Below are 19,012 nucleotides of genomic sequence, written 5' to 3'. Positions count from 1 at the left end.
ATCTTCAGCAAAGCTTTTATTACCTCTTCTCTGTTTACCAAATCATTCTCCCTAACCCTTTCACTCCCCTATCCCCAGGGATACTTACATACGTATACTTATATATATCTCTCTTTTTAAAGCAGGTATTCCCAATCTCCAGTCCTTTTTCAGTACGCAAATCTACTTATATATCTATTTATAATATCTATTCTGTGGGGCCTGGATGTGGAAAGGGAGCTGTGGTTCCGGGCATTATTACATGACAGCTAGAGACTGAGTGTGAACGAATGGGGCCTTTGTTGTCTTTTCCTAGCGCTACCTCGCACACATGAGGGGGGAGGGGGATGTTATTCCATGTGTGGCGAGGTGGCGATGGGAATAAATAAAGGCAGACAGCATGAATTATGTACATGTGTATATATGTATATGTCTGTGTGTGTATATATATGTGTACATTGAGATGTATAGGTTTGTATATTTGCGTGTGTGGACGTGTAAGTATATATATGTGTATGGGTGTGGGTTGGACCATTTCTTTCGTATGTTTCCTTGCACTACCTCGCAAACGCGGGAGACAGCGACAAAGCAAAATAATGAAAAAAAAAAATTTTTATTTATATTATTTATTATACTTTGTCACTGTCTCCCGCATTAGCGAGGTAGTGCAAGGAAAAACACGAAAGAATGGCCTGACCCACCCACATGCATATGTATATACATACAAATCCACACACACATACATACCTATACATTTCAACGTATACATATTTATATACATACACAGACATATACATATATACACATGTACATAATTCATACTTGCTGCTTTTATTCATTCCCATTGCCACCCCGCCACACACAAAATGACACCCATCCCTTCCCACTGCATGTGCGCGAGGTAGCGCTAGGAGAAGACAACAAAGGCCACATCCGTTCACACTCAGTCTCTAGCAGTCAAGTATAATGCACCGAAACGACAGCTCCCTTTCCACATCCAAGCCCCACAAAACTTTCCATGGTTTACCCCAGACACTTCACATGCCCTGGTTCAATCCATTGACAGCACGTCAACCCCAGTACACCACATCATTTCAATCCACTCTATTCCTTGCACGGCTTTCACCCTCCTATATGTTCAGGCCCCAATTGCTCAAAATCTTTTTCACTCCATCCTTCCACCTCCAATTTGGTCTCTCACTTCTCCTCGTTCCCTCCACCTCTGGCATATATATCCTGTTTGTCAATCTTTCCTCACTCATTCCTTCCATTTGACCAAACCATTTCAATACATACTTTTCTGTTCTCTCAACCACACTCTTTATTACCACACATCTCTCTTACCTTTTCATTACTTACTCGATCAAACCACCTTACACCACATATTGTCCTCAAACATCTCATTTCCAACACATCAACCCTCCTCCACACAACCTTATCTATAGCCCACACCTCTCAACCGTATAACATTGTTGGAACAGCTATTCCTTCAAACATATCCATTTCTGCTCTCCGAGATAATGTTCTCACCTTCCTCACATTCTTAACGCTCCCAGAACCTTCGCCCCCTTCCCCACCCTGTGACTCACTTCTGCTTTCCACCCGCTGCTGAATCCACCCCCAGATATCTAAAACACTTCACTTCCTCCATCTAAACTTAACTCCCAATTGACTTGTCCCTCAACCCTACTGAACTTAATAACCTTGCTCTTATTCACATTTACTCTCAGCTTTCTTCTTTCACACACTTTTCCAAACTCAGTCACCAACTTCTGCAGTTTCTCACTCAAATCAGCCACCAATGCTGTATCATCAGTGAACAACAACTGACTCACTTCCCAAGCCCTCTCATCCCCACAGACAGCATACTCGCACCTCTAGCAAAAACTGTACATTTACCCCCTAACCACCCCATCTATAAGCAAATCAAATGACAATGGAGATATCACACATACCCTGCCACAGACCGACCTTCACTGTGAACCATTCACTCTCCTTTCTTCTTACTCATACACATTCCTTATACCCTTGATAAAAACTTCTCACTGCTTTTAGCAGCTTACTCCCACACTGTATTCTCTTAAAACCTTCCACAACGTCATATACCTTCTCTAGATCCATAAATGCCACATACAAACCCATCTGTTTCTCTTAAGTATTTCTCACACACATTCTTCAAAGCATACACATGATCCACACATCTTCTACCATTTCTGAAACCACACTGCTCCTCCCCAGTCTGATGCTCAGTACATGCCTTCACCCTCTCAATCAATACCTTTCCAAACAATTTTCCAAGAATACTCAACATACTTATGCCTCTGTAGTTTGAACACTCACCTTTATCCCCTATGCCTTCGTATAATAGCACTATACAAGCATTCCACAAATCTTCAGGCACTTCTCTACGATCCATACATAAGCTGAATATCCTTACCAACCAATCAACAACACAGTCACGCCCTTTCTTAAATTCAACTGTAATACCATCCAAGCCTGCCACCTCGCCAGATTTCATCTTCTACAGTTCTTTTACCAACTCTTCTCTCTTCACCAAACCACTCTCCAAGACTCTATTACTTCGCACACCAACCCGACTGAAACACCCTACATCTGCCACTCTGTATTTAAACACATTCAACAAACCTTAACAATACTCACTCGATCTCCTCCTCACTTCATTACTACTAGTATCACTTCCCCTTTGCACCTTCACTGATGTTCTTGTCTTATGCATGTTATTTACCTCCTTCCAAAATATCTTTTTATTCTCCCTAAAGTTTAATGATACTCCCTCACCCCAATTCTCATTTCCCCTCTTTTTCAACTCTTACACCTTCCTCTTGACCTCCTGCCACTTACTCTTATACATTTCTCGGTCATTTGCCTCTCTTTTCTCTTTCACTAACAACTTTACTTCTTCATCCCACCACTCACTACCTTTTCTAATCTGCCCACCTTCCACCATTCTCATGCCAAATACATCTCTTGCACAGGCTATCAATGCTTCCCTATAAACATCCCATTCTTCAACCACTCCCCTCACATCATTTGCTCTCACCTTTTGCCATTCTTCACTCAATCTCTCCTAGTACTTACTCACACAAGTCTCCTTTCCAAGTCATAGTTTTTGGGAAACACATGGGAGGGTAAAAAGTTTCAAAGCTTCGAGGTGTTGGGAGAGAAACAGCTACCAAAAGGGCCCACCCTTGAGTTACCAAAGGCCACACACTGATCATGTAATGTAGCAGCCTGTTGAGTATTGTGTGGTCTAGATAGTGGTGAGGGAACATGAGCAGCCAGCTCTTGGAAGGAAAAACCAGTCTTAGGTGTTACTGGACTCTGCTTGACATCATACCCCAAATGATACATTATCTTCAGTGAGGCTTAACACAGTCAGCTTATGAAACAAATTACAGTCTCTACAGTCTCACCACGAAAATTCCAACTCCTAAGGAGTCCAACTTTTCCCTGCTTCTGAGTAGGTGCAGCCTCAAAGCTGTGAGAGCTTGATAACCACAGTTGTTACTTTAAAGCCAGACCTCTGTGCTGACTAAGCATCCTTTCTTAAACACTCACTATAACTCATGAAAACAAAACAGCTGTTTTAGGAATTAATGGGAGCAGTGAAAGGGTGATTCCTCTTGCTTACAAAAGTTACCATTAATTGTTATCTTTATTACCATTCACGAAATTATTCTTGAGTCACCTTTTCATTGTTCAATGATATCAAAATTCAGCAATACAGAAAGTAAGATATAACTTTAGGTGCCTTATAACATGCATCAGCAAGAGACCTTTGCTGTAAAATAAAGCGACATACATTCTATAAAAGTGTGTGTGTGTGTGTGTATGTATGCACAAAAAACATGACAATGAGCCAGAAGTCACTTACCATGCAGCAATAACTACCACTGCATCAACACTAAAGATCACGGATACAAAAAGTAAGGATAATAAGGGAAAATCATGTAAACAAAAAAGCAGATTATAATAGCGTGCAATATCCACTGTCATGAGATGTTTTTTTCATCATTCCAAGGTGTAAATGTTTCCAATATTTCAGACTATAAGTGTAAGTGCCTTTCATCTGCTACAATCAGTGCACTAAGTAAGTGTCTCTTTTAATGCCACAATGCATGGCACTTTCTTGAAAGCTTGCAGTAATATAAGTCTACCTTTTTTTCTTTGTCCTACGTTTTATTTTTGAGTGTCCCATGTCAACACTTTGTGATGTTGGAAAAAACATAAATATTATAAAATATTCAGTTGCAGACACATAATCTTACAATAACTAAAATAAAAGAGTGGTTTTCTTAGCTAATAAAGTGATCCTGTTCCACTAATATACATCTTTGGACATAGATACTCAATATCATCAAGGACATAAAAATAAAAACAATTTTCACTGATATGTACCACAATAAACTTAGAAATTAATCAATGAACAAAGAAGTAATTATACTCACCAATATATTCCAATTCCTCCTAAGGAAAATGCAACTAAACCAGCAATTTCCCTGAAATATAATTCTGTTTCAGTGAATCAATTCAGTCATCAGATTTCAGGATTTCAATTACTGCACATCTGCACTCAGTCACCCACAGCTGCATTAGTCTATCACATCTTACTAATTTTCTGATGTTTCCATTTGTATTATTCGCCCGATACTTTTTACATTTGAAACACACACAGAAAACAAATTGGGTACAAAAATCAATATACCCTATCATGAAAAACCACACTAAAAGCCTGGCTACTAGAAATAATCTCTGATGACTTAAGGCCAAATTAACAACATCACATGTGAACATTATCTGCATTTAAAAAAATATGAGCTGAGATGGTTGAGTAATGTAATCATACTCTACCTAATTTTTTGTCTATCATCTTATAAGTCGGCTTACTTACTTTTCCTGCCCCTATATCATTAAAAAAATTTTCACTGTCATGTTCATTAACTATGCAAAGAAACATCTTTACCCAAACTGAAACCTTGAGATGCCCAATTCAGTCATCAACTCAACAGCACAAGCTATACTCATTTTCATTTTCTATATACTACTAAGGTTAAGAATCTGTACTGCCTACTGTTTTCCGTTCCAAACAGGCCTCTATCAGTTAAAAATTAGCATTCATTACAACTCTTCAGTAATTAAGCTCAGCTTTTACTCTTCAGCATGTACATGACAAGAGAAAGAGAGAGGGGCACATGGGAAGGTTATCACACTTCTTTTTTGCTCATATATGCCACAACACAGAAAAGTCTCTTCCAGTCAAACTCTCAGCATAAAACACAGGACATAAGGGATTAGAAGACTCATGATTAGATAGAAATCAGAGCAAAAAAGTTATTGTTCAGCTGTCAATTACCACAGTAAAGCTTCATTCACAGGATTCGTGGTGCATGATAAAGGAAAATAAAATACAGTATAACATGGAGAAAGAGGTCAAGAATCCAAGCTCTGGAAATGAGCTATTGAAAGGTGGATGGGGTATGACCAGATTTATTTTAGATAAAGAAAGATATGAGGAAGTGTACGAGAGATCTGGTATGGCATGGAATGCAATTGGAATGAATTGTGGAACCAAGACACCTTCAGATACTCAAGGCCCTTCACATTCAGAAGAAATCCCTGAATATGAACCTGAAGACTGCTGATCTTCTTGTTTTACCTATCTATAGCCCATGCCTTGCATCCATGTAATATTGTTGGAACTACTATTCTTTCAAACATATCCATTTTTGCTCTCTGAGATATGTGATAGAGTGTAAGAAAGTGAAATTGGGATCGATGTGGGTAATACTGAAAGTGGATGGAGAGAGATGGGTGATTACTGGTGTGTATGCACCTTGTCATGAGAAGAAAGATCATGAGTGATAAGTGTTTTGGGAGCAGGTGAGTGAGTGCATCAGCAGCTGTGATGCATGAGACCTGGTTTTAGTGATGGGTGATTTAAATGTGAAGGTGAGTAATGTGACAGTTGAGGGTATAATTGAGTATATGGGGTATTCAGTGTTGTAAATAGAAATGGTGAAGAGCTTGTGGATTTGTGGGCTGAAAAAAGACTCGTGATTGGGAATACCTGGTTTAAAAAGAGAGATATACATAAGCATACATTTGTGAGTAAATGAGATGGTCAAAGGGCACTATTGGATTACGCATTAATTGACAGGCGCTTAAAAGAGAGACTTTTGGATGCTAAAGAGCTGAGAGGGGCAGATGGAGGGATGTCTGACCACTATCTTATGGAGGCAAAGATGAAGATTTGTAGAGGTTTTCAGAAAAGAAGAAAGAATGTTGGGAAGAAGAGAGTGATGAGAGTAAGTGAGCCTGAAAAGGAGACTTGTATGAAGAAGTACCAGGAGAGATTGAGTGTAGAATGGCAAGAGCTGAGAGCAAATGACATAAGGGGAGTGGGTGAGGAATGTGATGTATTTAGAGAAGCAGTGACGGCATGTGCAAAAGATGCATGTGGCATGAGAAAGGTGGGAGGTGGGCAGATTAGAAAGGGTAATGAGCAGTGGGATGAATAAGTAAAGTTGTCAGTGAAAGAGAAAAGAGAGGCATTTGGACGATACTTGCAAGAGAGCAGTGCAAATAACTTGGAGATGTATAAAAGAAAGTGACAGGAGGTCAAGAAAAAGGTGCAAATGAGAGAGTATCAATAAACTTTAGGGAGCCTAAAAAAATGTTTTGAAAGGAAGAAAATAATGTGCGTAAGACATGAGAACAAATGGAAACATTGGTGAAGGGAACAAGTGGGGAAGTAATAACAGGTAGTGATGATATAAGATGGAGTGAGTTTTTTGAAGGTTTGTTGAATGTGTCTGATGACAGAGTGGCAGATATAGGGTGTTTTGGTCGGAGTGGTGTGTGAAGTGAGAGGGTCAGAGAAAATGGCTTGTTTACGAGAGAAGAGCTACTGAAAGCTTTGCGGAAGATGAAATCCAGCAAGGCAGCGGGTTTGGATGGTGTTGCAGTCAAATTTATTAAGAAAGTAGGTGACTGTGTTGTTGAGTGGTTGGTAACGATATTCAATGTATGTATGGATCATGATGAAGTGCCCAAGGATTGGCAGAATGCATGCATAGTGCCATTGTATAAAGGCAAAGGGGATAAAGGTAAGCATTCAAACTACAGAGGCATAAGGTTGTTGAGCATTCCTGGGAAATCATATGGGAGGGTATTGATTGAGAGTGTGAAGGCATGTACAGAGCATCAGATTGTGGAAGAGGAGTGTGGTTTCAGAAGCAGTACAGGATGTGTGGATCAGGCATCTGATTTGAAGAATGTATATGAGAAATACTTAGTAAAGCAGATGGATATGTATGTGGCATTTATGGATCTGGAGAAGGCATATGATAGAGTTGACAGCGATACTTTGTGGAAGGTTTTGAGAGTATGTGGTGTGGGAGGTAAACTGTTAGAAGCCGTGAAAAGTTTATACCAAGGATGTAAGGCATATGTGCAAGTAGCAAGAGAGGAGTGATTAGATCCCAGTGAATATCAGTCGGCGGCAGGGGTGTGGTATGTCCCTATGGTTGTTTTATTTGTTTATGGATGTGGTGGTTAGGAAGGTAAATGCAAGAGATTTGGAGAGAGAGGCAAGTATGCAGTCCATTGTGGATGAGAGGGCCTGGGAAGTGAGTCTGTTGTTGTTCACTGATGATACAGCTCTAGAGGCTGCTTCGATTGAGACACTGCAGAAGTTGGTGACAGTTTGGAAAAATTTGTGAAAGGAGAAAGTTGAGAGTAAATGTGAATAAGAGCAAGGTTATTAGGATTAGAAGGGTAGAGGGGCAAGTTAATGGGGATGTATGCTTGGAGAAAAATTGAAGGAAGTGAAGTGTTTTAGATATTTGGGAGTGGACTTAGCAGCGAATAGAACCATGAAAGCAGAATTGAGTCACATGGTCGGGAAGGGGGCAAAGGTTCTGGGAGCAATGAAGAATGTGTGGAAGGAGGGAATGTTATTCTTTTTTATCATACTTAATTGTTATTACTGGCATCAACAAGGTAGCACCAGGAAACAGACAAAGAATGGCCTATCCACTCTTCTACACACATATATACATAAATACCCATACATGCACATATATTTATTTTTTATTTTATTTTGCTTTGTCGATGTCTCCCGCGTTTCCGAGGTAGCGCAAGGAAACAGACGAAAGAAATGGCCAAACCCACCCCCATACACAATGTATATACATACACGTCCACACACGCAAATATACATACCTGTACATCTCAATGTACACATATATATACACACACAGACACATACATATATACCCATGCACACAATTCACACTGTCTGTCTTTATTCATTCCCATTGCCACCTCGCCACACATGGAATACCATCCCCCTCCCCACTCATGTGTGCGAGGTAGCACTAGGAAAAGACAACAAAGGCCCCATTCGTTCACACTCAGTCTCTAGCTGTCATGCAATAATGCCTGAAACCACAGCTCCCTTTCCACATCCAGGCCCCAAACAACTTTCCATGGTTTACCCCAGATGCTTCACATGCCCTGATTCAATCCAATGACAGCACGTCAACCCCGGTATACCACATCGATCCAATTCACTCTATTCCTTGCCCGCCTTTCACCCTCCTGCATGTTCAGGCCCCAATCACACAAAATCTTTTTCACTCCATCTTTCCACCTCCAATTTGGTCTCCCACTTCTCGTTCCCTCCACCTCCGACACATATATCCTCTTGGTCAATCTTTCCTCACTCATTCTCTCCATGTGCCCAAACCATTTCAAAACACCCTCTTCTGCTCTCTCAACCACACTCTTTTTATTTCCACACATCTCTCTTACCCTTACATTACTTACTCAATCAAACTACCTCACACCACACATTGTCCTCAAACATCTCATTTCCAGCACATCCACCCTCCTGCGCACAACATGCACATATACACATATATACATATCAACATATACACATATATGTACACATACACATATACACATGTACATATTCATACTTGTTTGCCTTCATCCATTCCTGCCGTTACCCCACCCAACAGGAAACAGCATTGCCAACCCTGCTTCAGCAAGGTAGCACCAGGAAAACAGACAATAAAGGCCACACTCGTTCACACTCAGTCTCTGGCTGACATGTGTAATGCACCAAAACCACAGCTCCATATCCACATCCAGGAACCACAGATCTTTCCACAGTTTACTCCAGATGTCATACATGTCCTGGTTCAGTCCACTGACAGCACAGCAGTTCCCGCACTTGTGAGGTAGCATCAAGAAAAGATGACTGAGCCTGAGAAGGAAAAATCCTAACTCTCTTCCTTCTCTTGAAAAAGAAAAAAAGAAAAAAAAGGGTACCTGCAGCCCAAGGCTTCAAAATTTCCTGTACCAGTAAGAGCAGACTTCTGTGGAAAGAAAAGTTCTTTGACAAGACTGCACTCCTAATGATACAGCCTCATCGAAGATGACTTTTCACTCACAATGTAACCTCTTGCAAGCAAAGCCTGCATATCTTTTTTCACAAAGGCCAAATTTAGTATAACCTGAAAGCCTAAAGTTTAAAAATTAATTGCCACATCATAAGCCAATTTCAGCTGGGTTCTTTCTTGTTTTCTCTTTAAAGCAGCACATTTATAATTAAAACAAAAAGATGATAGGATATAAAATGAAGTCATGATATAACTGACTGCAACACTATCCTAAAAAGATCTTGTTTCCAAATAATTTGGTTAAATTTACCATCCTGAATGCCATTATATTAATTCCATTGTAAGTAAATATTATTCTTAACCCACTCACTGTTGGTAAGCACCATTTGCTGGCAGGATAGGAACCAGAAGGTGGGTTTAAAAACCATTTTGGCTACTAATGGAGATAACAATGATGTGCTTAACTACATTGCAAATTACATGTGTTACTCTCAGTACAGTTTGTTTACTTGTGTGCAAATAAATCACAAAGTATTAACTGCAACTAATATGCAGAAGAAAAATCAATTACTTAAGTAAAATATCAAAGTACTAAAATATCAAACATACACCATTGGATAATAAGGCTCCTTGCCTACAACAGGCATGTAGGTAAAAGATGCAAGAAGGATGCATGCTCCAATCCAAACAAGTCTCATGGACCTCTCCACTGTACCCTGCATGGAGTACATAATGACTGGCCACAACCCAATGCAAAGTAACCCAACAGACAGCATGGGTCGGATGAAAAATGCCATCACCTGTAATATAGATGAGTTTTACAATTCGTTGTTTTCTGTTTTCATGTAACTAAGGAAACAATTTTTATCTTAGAAACAGCTGAAATTCACTGGTCTTAATAAATAAACGGATGAGAACACTAACGTCATAGTTAAATCAACATGAACAATCTAAAGGCATGACAAAAACACATACAAATGTTTGTTAATATGCATAAAATTGGATATATCAAGTACCTTCAAAACTGTGATGAAAAAGTTTTAAGATTGAAAAAAATATTTTTGATAATATGGCAATACAGTTATTTACTATGAATCAAATTCCACTCACCAGAATCTCAATACCAAGGAATATGAAAAGTATTCGTATAGCCACTTCCCAAACCATGTTGAATGAAGATATAAGGAGCCAGGTGACTCGTAGAGGTGCACAACTCTGGTGAACAAGGGCCCACAATCCAACTGGTGTCATGAAGTACAAGTAATGCTGCCAAGGATGCTTCTGCCCTGTAAAAACAGTCAAAAATTAAACAAGATGACAAGTAATTTTTGTAACACCCAACATATAAACAAACCTAAGCTCAACATATTCACACAATCTTTCAAAATCATGAGAAAGGACATCCTAAGGAAGAGAGGGTGACCATGCCAGTGGCCCTGCCTTTGACAAGTAACCGTCTCAAAATATAATCAGGAGAGTAACAATCTACAATCTATCCCTATCCTTGGTCAGTTCAAACATAAGTAACAGCCAATTACTAAGTTCATCTCTGAGGTGTAAAGCATAATGTCATGGTAACTTACTTTTGATGGGATTTCGAAAGCTCATCAATACATACATATCAGCTTATTTGATCATATATCAGATGCTGGGTGAGAACTGAAGTGGGAAGGCACAAAGAGGTTGGCAGAGATGTGGAAGAAGTGATTGAAGGGGCAGTGGTAGTCATAGGAGCAGAGGGGATGGCAGAGGAGGTGGCAAATGGGTGACTACAGGAATGGCACATGAATAGAGATGGAAATAGTAAAAGCACAGGGGTGGCAGAAGAAGAAAGGAAAGAGGTTATGGTGGAGATAGTGGCAGAGAAGATGGTATAAATTATGACACAGGTGGTTGCAGAAGTGGTGGTAAAAGGAAATGGTAGATGTGACAGCAGAGGGAGAAGATATTGTGGAAGAGATGATGACAGGGGGTAGTGGCACAGGTGGTTATAGAGGTGTTATCATATGGGGAAGTGGAAACACTGGTACTAGTGGTGTAAAAAAAAAAAGTGTATGGCAAATGTGGTGGCACAGGTGATGGCACAAGTGGTTGAAGAGGTAGTAATAGCAGTGGTAACAAAGGGAGTGGTTTCAGTGGTGGACAGATATGGCAGAAGAGGTGGTAGAAAGGGTGGTAGAAGGTGTGGTGTGAGAAGGGTTGGTGACACAATTGGTGAGAAAAGGGAGTGATTGTAGATATGGTGGAAAGGGAGTGGCAAAGATGGGGTGGGGTGGTAGCGGATGGGAAGGCTGATATGGTAAATGAGGATTGGCAAAGATTGTGGAAGAAATGGTTGTAGAGGTGGTATAGTGATGGTTGCAGAGGTGGTGTTAGCAGTAGTGGCAGCAGAGTAGATGGCAGAGGTGGTTGCAGAAATGTTGGTAGTGTTTACTGAGGGGGTGGAGAGGTGGTGGCTAAGAGGTTGGCATAAGTGCTGGTAGAACAAGCAGAAATGATGGAAGGGGTGGTGGCACCAGTAGTGACTGAAGGTAGCTGAAGTCATTGTAGAGGTGGTACTAGCAGTTTCGATGGTGTAGGTAATGGCACAGGTGAATGCAGAGGTGGTAGTAGAAAAGGAAGATGCAAAGATGGTGGTGAAGGCAGAAAAGCTAGAGCAGAAATGGTGGAAGAGTGGTGGTTGTGTTGGTGATGTAGGAGATTCCTGGCCAGGTGGTGGAAGGGATAATGGAAGAGGTGGTTGTATAGGTGGTGGCAGAGAGGATGGTATATGTGGCAGCAATGGTAGTGGAGGCAAAGAGGGCGATACAGAGGAAGGCACAGATGGTGACACAAATGGTTGCAGTCACCTTTGGCTTCACAGTGACTTCTTCCCTTTGAACTTTTTCATCACAATCCTTGCCATTGTTCATATAAATATGTTGAGAAAATTTCTATTTCATTCTCTATAGTACCAGCCCAGGATGTATGAGCATATGAAAAGGCCACTCACCAATAAGCTTGGTGAGATTTGTTATTCCCCACACCACTAACACCAGGGCCATCAACACCGAGGAGCGCCACACACGTCGGCCCTCTATAGTGCCTCCAGCCATCCTCAAGACTGCACTGTGATCCTTATGTTGAAAAAGACAGAGATATGTGAGACAAAGGGATATAAGCATGTTATCCTGAAGTAAAATTAGAAATCATATGAAACATTAAGAAAGGTAGGCAGATGTAGAAAGAAAAATCTCTAAAGTGCATATTGAAATATAACAGGCATAATGGAGAATAAGATAAAGCAGTTTGAGATCTACATTGTTTCTTGATATATATATATATATGTATATATATATATATATATATATATATATATATATATAAGCAAAAAAAAAAATATATATATATATATATATATATATATATATATATATAAATATATATATATATATATATATGTATTAACTTTCTAAAATGGGAAACAGAAGAAGGAGTCACGCGGGGAGTGCTCATCCTCCTCGAAGGCTCAGAGTGGGGTGCCTAAATGTGTGTGGATGTAACCAAGATGTGAAAAAAGGAGAGATAGGTAGTATGTTTGAGGAAAGGAACCTGGATGTTTTGGCTCTGAGTGAAACGAAGCTCAAGGGTAAAGGGGAAGAGTGGTTTGGGAATGTCTGGGGAGTAAAGTCAGGGGTTAGTGAGAGGACAAGAGCAAGGGAAGGAGTAGCAATACTCCTGAAACAGGAGTTGTGGGAGTATGTGATAGAATGTAAGAAAGTAAATTCTCGATTAATATGGGTAAAACTGAAAGTTGATGGAGAGAGGTGGGTGATTATTGGTGCATATGCACCTGGGCATAAGAAGAAAGATCATGAGAGGCAAGTGTTTTGGGAGCAGCTGAATGAGTGTGTTAGTGGTTTTGATGCACGAGACCGGGTTACAGTGATGGGTGATTTGAATGCAAAGGTGAGTAATGTGGCAGTTGAGGGAATAATTGGTATACATGGGGTGTTCAGTGTTGTAAATGGAAATGGTGAAGAGCTTGTAGATTTATGTGCTGAAAAAGGACTGAGGATTGGGAATACCTGGTTTAAAAAGCGAGATATACATAAGTATACTTATGTAAGTAGGAGAGATGGCCAGAGAGCGTTATTGGATTACGTGTTAATTGACAGGCGTGTGAAAGAGAGACTTTTGGATGTTAATGTGCTGAGAGGTGCAACTGGAGGGATGTCTGATCATTATCTTGTGGAGGCTAAGGTGAAGATTTGTATGGGTTTTCAGAAAAGAAGAGTGAATGTTGGGGTGAAGAGGGTGGTGAGAGTAAGTGAGCTTGGGAAGGAGAACTGTGTGAGGAAGTACCAGGAGAGACTGAGTACAGAATGGAAAAAGGTGAGAACAATGGAAGTAAGTGGAGTGGGGGAGGAATGGGATGTATTTTGGGAATCAGTGATGGATTGCGCAAAAGATGCTTGTGGCATGAGAAGAGTGGGAGGTGGGTTGATTAGAAAGGGTAGTGAGTGGTGGGATGAAGAAGTAAGAGTATTAGTGAAAGAGAAGAGAGAGGCATTTGGATGATTATTGCAGGGAAAAAATGCAATTGAGTGGGAGATGTATAAAAGAAAGAGACAGGAGGTCAAGAGAAAGGTGCAAGAGGTGAAAAAAAGGGCAAATGAGAGTTGGGGTGAGAGAGTATCATTAAATTTTAGGGAGAATAAAAAGATGTTCTGGAAGGAGGTAAATAAAGTGCGTAAGACAAGGGAGCAAATGGGAACTTCAGTGAAGGACGCAAATGGGGAGGTGATAACAAGTAGTGGTGATGTGAGAAGGAGATGGAGTGAGTATTTTGAAGGTTTGTTGAATGTGTTTGATGATAGAGTGGCAGATATAGGGTGTTTTGGTCGAGGTGGTGTGCAAAGTGAGAGGGTTAGGGAAAATGATTTGGTAAACAGAGAAGAGGTAGTGAAAGCTTTGCGGAAGATGAAAGCCGGCAAGGCAGCAGGTTTGGATGGTATTGCAGTGGAATTTATTAAAAAAAGAGGTGACTGTATTGTTGACTGGTTGGTAAGGTTATTTAATGTATGTATGACTCATGGTGAGGTGCCTGAGGATTGGCGGAATGCGTGCATAGTGCCATTGTACAAAGGCAAAGGGGATAAGAGTGAGTGCTCAAATTTCCTTGCGCTACCTCGCAAACGCGGGAGACAGCGACAAAGTATAAAAAAAAAAAAAAAAGTTTGTTGAGTATTCCTGGTAAATTATATGGGAGGGTATTGATTGAGAGGGTGAAGGCATGTACAGAGCATCAGATTGGGGAAGAGCAGTGTGGTTTCAGAAGTGGTAGAGGATGTGTGGATCAGGTGTTTGCTTTGAAGAATGTATGTGAGAAATACTTAGAAAAGCAAATGGATTTGTATGTAGCATTTATGGATCTGGAGAAGGCATATGATATAGAGTTGATAAAGATGCTCTGTGGAAGGTATTAAAAATATATGGTGTGGGAGGAAAGTTGTTAGAAGCAGTGAAAAGTTTTTATCGAGGATGTAAGGCATGTGTACGTGTAGGAAGAGAGGAAAGTGATTGGTTCTCAGTGAATGTAGGTTTGCGACAGGGGTGTGTGATGTCTCCATGGTTGTTTAATTTGTTTATGGATGGGGTTGTTAGGGAGGTAAATGCAAGAGTTTTGGAAAGAGGGGCAAGTATGAAGTCTGTTGGGGATGAGAGAGCTTGGGAAGTGAGTCAGTTGTTGTTCGCTGATGATACAGCGCTGGTGGCGGATTCATGTGAGAAACTGCAGAAGCTGGTGACTGAGTTTGGTAAAGTGTGTGGAAGAAGAAAGTTAAGAGTAAATGTGAATAAGAGCAAGGTTATTAGGTACAGTAGGGTTGAGGGTCAAGTCAATTGGGAGGTGAGTTTGAATGAAGAAAAACTGGAGGAAGTGAAGTGTTTTAGATATCTGGGAGTGGATCTGGCAGCGGATGGAACCATGGAAGTGGAAGTGGATCATAGGGTGGGGGAGGGGGCGAAAATTCTGGGGGCCTTGAAGAATGTGTGGAAGTCGAGAACATTATCTCGGAAAGCAAAAATGGGTATGTTTGAAGGAATAGTGGTTCCAAAAAATGTTGTATGGTTGCGAGGCGTGGGCTATGGATCGAGTTGTGCGCAGGAGGATGGATGTGCTGGAAATGAGATGTTTGAGGACAATGTGTGGTGTGAGGTGGTTTGATCGAGTGAGTAACGTAGGGGTAAGAGAGATGTGTGGAAATAAAAAGAGCGTGGTTGAGAGAGCAGAAGAGGGTGTTTTGAAGTGGTTTGGGCACATGGAGAGAATGAGTGAGAAAAGATTGACCAAGAGGATATATGTGTCGGAGGTGGAGGGAACGACGAGAAGAGGGAGACCAAATTGGAGGTGGAAAGATGGAGTGAAAAAGATTTTGTGTGATCGGGGCCTGAACATGCGGGAGGGTGAAAGGAGGGCGGGGAATAGAGTGAATTGGAGCGATGTGGTATACCGGGGTTGACGTGCTGTCGGTGGATTGAATCAAGGCATGTGAAGCGTCTGGGGTAAACCATGGAAAGCTGTGTAGGTATGTATATTTGCGTGTGTGGACGTATGTATATACATGTGTATGGGGGGGGTTGGGCCATTTCTTTCGTCTGTTTCCTTGCGCTACCTCGCAAACGCGGGAGACAGCGACAAAGTATATAAAAAAAAAAAAATATATATATATATATATATATCCACTGCTGTCAGTGGATTGAATCAGGGCATGTGAAGCGTCTGGGGTGAACCATGGAAAGTTGTGTGGGGCCTGGATGTGGAAAGGGAGCTGTGGTTTCAGGCATTATTGCATGACAGCTAGAGACTGAGTGTGAACGAATGGGGCCTTTGTTGTCTTTTCCTAGTGCTACCTCGCACACATGAGGGGGGGAGGGGGATGGTATTCCATGTGTGGCGAGGTGGCAATGGGAATGAATAAAGGCAGACAGTGTGAATTGTGTGCATGGGCATATATGTATGTGTCTGTGTGTGTATATATATGTGTACACTGAGATGTATAGGTATGTATATTTGTGTGTGTGGATGTGTATGTATATACATTGTGTGTGGGGGTGGGTTGGGCCATTTCTTTCGTCTGTTTCCTTGTGCTACCTTGCAAACGCGGGAGACAGCGACAAAGCAAAGTAAATAAATAAAATATATATATATATGAGCTGGAAAAACTGTAAAACACTGAGTGTAGATAAGGAAAGCTGGACCACTAGTTCTATGAAAAAGAAAAAAATCCTTTGCTTAGTAATGCAACTGTCTAAAAGTCACTTATAATAATCTCCAGCCAACTACAAACTGGAATTTGGTCTCCTAACATGCCAAGAGCCAATAAGTCCAAACAGGTGGAAGATCAATGTAAGAAAGAGAGGCAAACAATCCTTAAAGTTCAAACATGCAATGATAAGGATATACTGTATATCACTATCAAAACTGTTCATTCAAGTAGAGCAATGAGCTGGAGGGACTTTCAGCTTTATAATCTACCACAGAAGTGCACATCCAGGATCTTTCTATGATTGCTTGTACATCAATGATCTACAAGAAATGAGACATACAGTAACAGAATATGCAAGCATTCATATCTAGTACTTTTCAGAATATATGACAGCAACTGAAGAATCCTAGAATTTGAGTTCATTTCAGTTAACTTTACACGTACGTTTTTTAAGTAACAACACAGCATTCCATCAATAATGTCAATAATGTTACTAAGCCCTTTACTAATTCAGAATAAGCTGCATTCAGGCCATAATCTAATGGAAGAGTTACTCACAAAGTAAAAGGAGGATTAACTTACAAAATGTATGGCATATGAAAAAACAACTCTTCAAAAATATTTCAGGTACACCTTTAACTGATCTGAGTGACTATTAGGTGAAATGTAATTTTGAAACAGAGCCAATGTGTAAAAGTATGCCTGCATAGTAATCAGCAATGTCCTCTCCTGATTTCTGTTAATTTCTTAAACATAAGTTGCAATCATTTTCCAGTCACACCCCTTACTCCACTTCAGCAAAGTAAATCTTAATGTAATACATACCCTTAACAAATGACATATCATGAGAAATATCCAACCCAGGAATCCCAGCGCAATGTGAACAGACAGCACCAATCGGTCATAGTGATGGTAGTAATCCATACCATGTTGTGTCATGGAGATGAGGTGGAGGCTTTCACTGTTCTGAAAATATATCAAAAATACATAAATACAAAGCTCTGCAAGCTAAAAATTGCATAGGTATTTTTTACCTTTATCTCAAAATCCACTCATATAAAGCACATTCAATCCAGATAGCCTCATGGCTGTATGACTAAGTATGACTGTATGACCAATTAAACATGGTTTTCTATCATCATCAAATATAACACAACTTACCTATCATCCATCATGACAAATATGGCAATCAGGGTGGTATGGAAACAAGTGGGTGAGAGCTGAGACTTACTTTTCTAAGGTTTTGACTCTAAGAAAAATCTTTTTGAAGACTTTTGTGAAGTAAAAAAATCATATTAATAAATCTCAGCACTGACTTATTAGTTTTTATACCATCATATAATGCAACCTTACTAAACTCAATCAAAAATAATTTGCTAAATGTTCTCATTTAATCTAACAATAGCTTTCGTCAGTTGACTCCCTGGTGTACCCATTGTCCCTGTCACCTTTACATGTTTATCATACATCTTCATCAATCTCTATATCATACATTCTACACAGTTGTAACATCTTAGCAAGCTCACATACTTGAATCTACAGGAAACACCACATTTCTTTCGTGCTTCTTCATTTCTTATTCAATCTATTCTCTCAATCTACAATATAGTTTACCCTACATTTTAACTATGTTATGGAAAACTACAGTCCACATCAGTATGTATATATGTAGGCACTCAAAAAAGCACCTAACACACAACACTCTTATCATCTTCCCAATCATCAAGGCTTTCTAACTACCTCCTATTGTTCTCCCTGTATCCAAAGCCACATTTCCACGTGTCCTCCCTGCTGATAATCAATCCTACCTAAATTCCTTCACAACTTCCAATTCTTCCCAGTCTAAATGGGTGTCATGCTATGACTGCCCATAACATTACACTATGAGAAAACCATCCTCCTCTTACAAACTGTATCAAAAAAATTCCCATTTTGCTTAACCCCTCTTATGATTTAGTAGCACAACAGCACATCCCTTATTACAGTGACACAGAAGTACCAGCTGGGAACTGAAAGTGACTAACATATAGTTACAAATAACTCACATGTATAACTGGGGACTTCTAGGAATATAAACTCGCATCATCAGCACATTCCCTCTCTTATACACAAGTGTATATGTATGTCTGCATATAACTATAAATGTATGAATGTCAATAACAAACCTACAAACCACAACAAAGCAGAACACTCAGAGATATCACTAGTTTCCTACCATCCACAAACTATCAAAACATATAATGTATAACATATAATGTCTGTAAATCATTTATGAACATGTAAATAATGATGCTGCCAGACTCAGCCAGCACATGGTTATGCCACTGATGACAAGTCACCTTCGGAGAGGCT

General features: G+C 40.1%; 1 protein-coding gene across 1 annotated transcript in view; it reads right to left on the bottom strand.

Moving 5' to 3' along the window:
- PIG-N (Phosphatidylinositol glycan anchor biosynthesis class N) overlaps nucleotides 1-19,012 on the bottom strand; it is a 78,712-nt gene that overhangs the window by 31,320 nt on the left and 28,380 nt on the right. The window contains exons 7-11 of the mRNA XM_071671327.1: nucleotides 17,486-17,626; nucleotides 12,403-12,526; nucleotides 10,521-10,696; nucleotides 10,020-10,210; nucleotides 4,449-4,499 (exon numbers count right to left, since the gene is read on the bottom strand). Coding sequence (XP_071527428.1) covers nucleotides 4,449-4,499; nucleotides 10,020-10,210; nucleotides 10,521-10,696; nucleotides 12,403-12,526; nucleotides 17,486-17,626 — 683 coding nt within the window. The remainder of the gene's footprint in view (nucleotides 1-4,448; nucleotides 4,500-10,019; nucleotides 10,211-10,520; nucleotides 10,697-12,402; nucleotides 12,527-17,485; nucleotides 17,627-19,012) is intronic.

Source organism: Panulirus ornatus, chromosome 16, assembly GCF_036320965.1.
Source record: "Panulirus ornatus isolate Po-2019 chromosome 16, ASM3632096v1, whole genome shotgun sequence".
Lineage (NCBI taxonomy): Eukaryota > Metazoa > Arthropoda > Malacostraca > Decapoda > Palinuridae > Panulirus > Panulirus ornatus.
The sequence above is the reverse complement of the archived record's forward strand: the minus strand, read 5'-3'. Positions and strand labels throughout refer to the sequence as shown.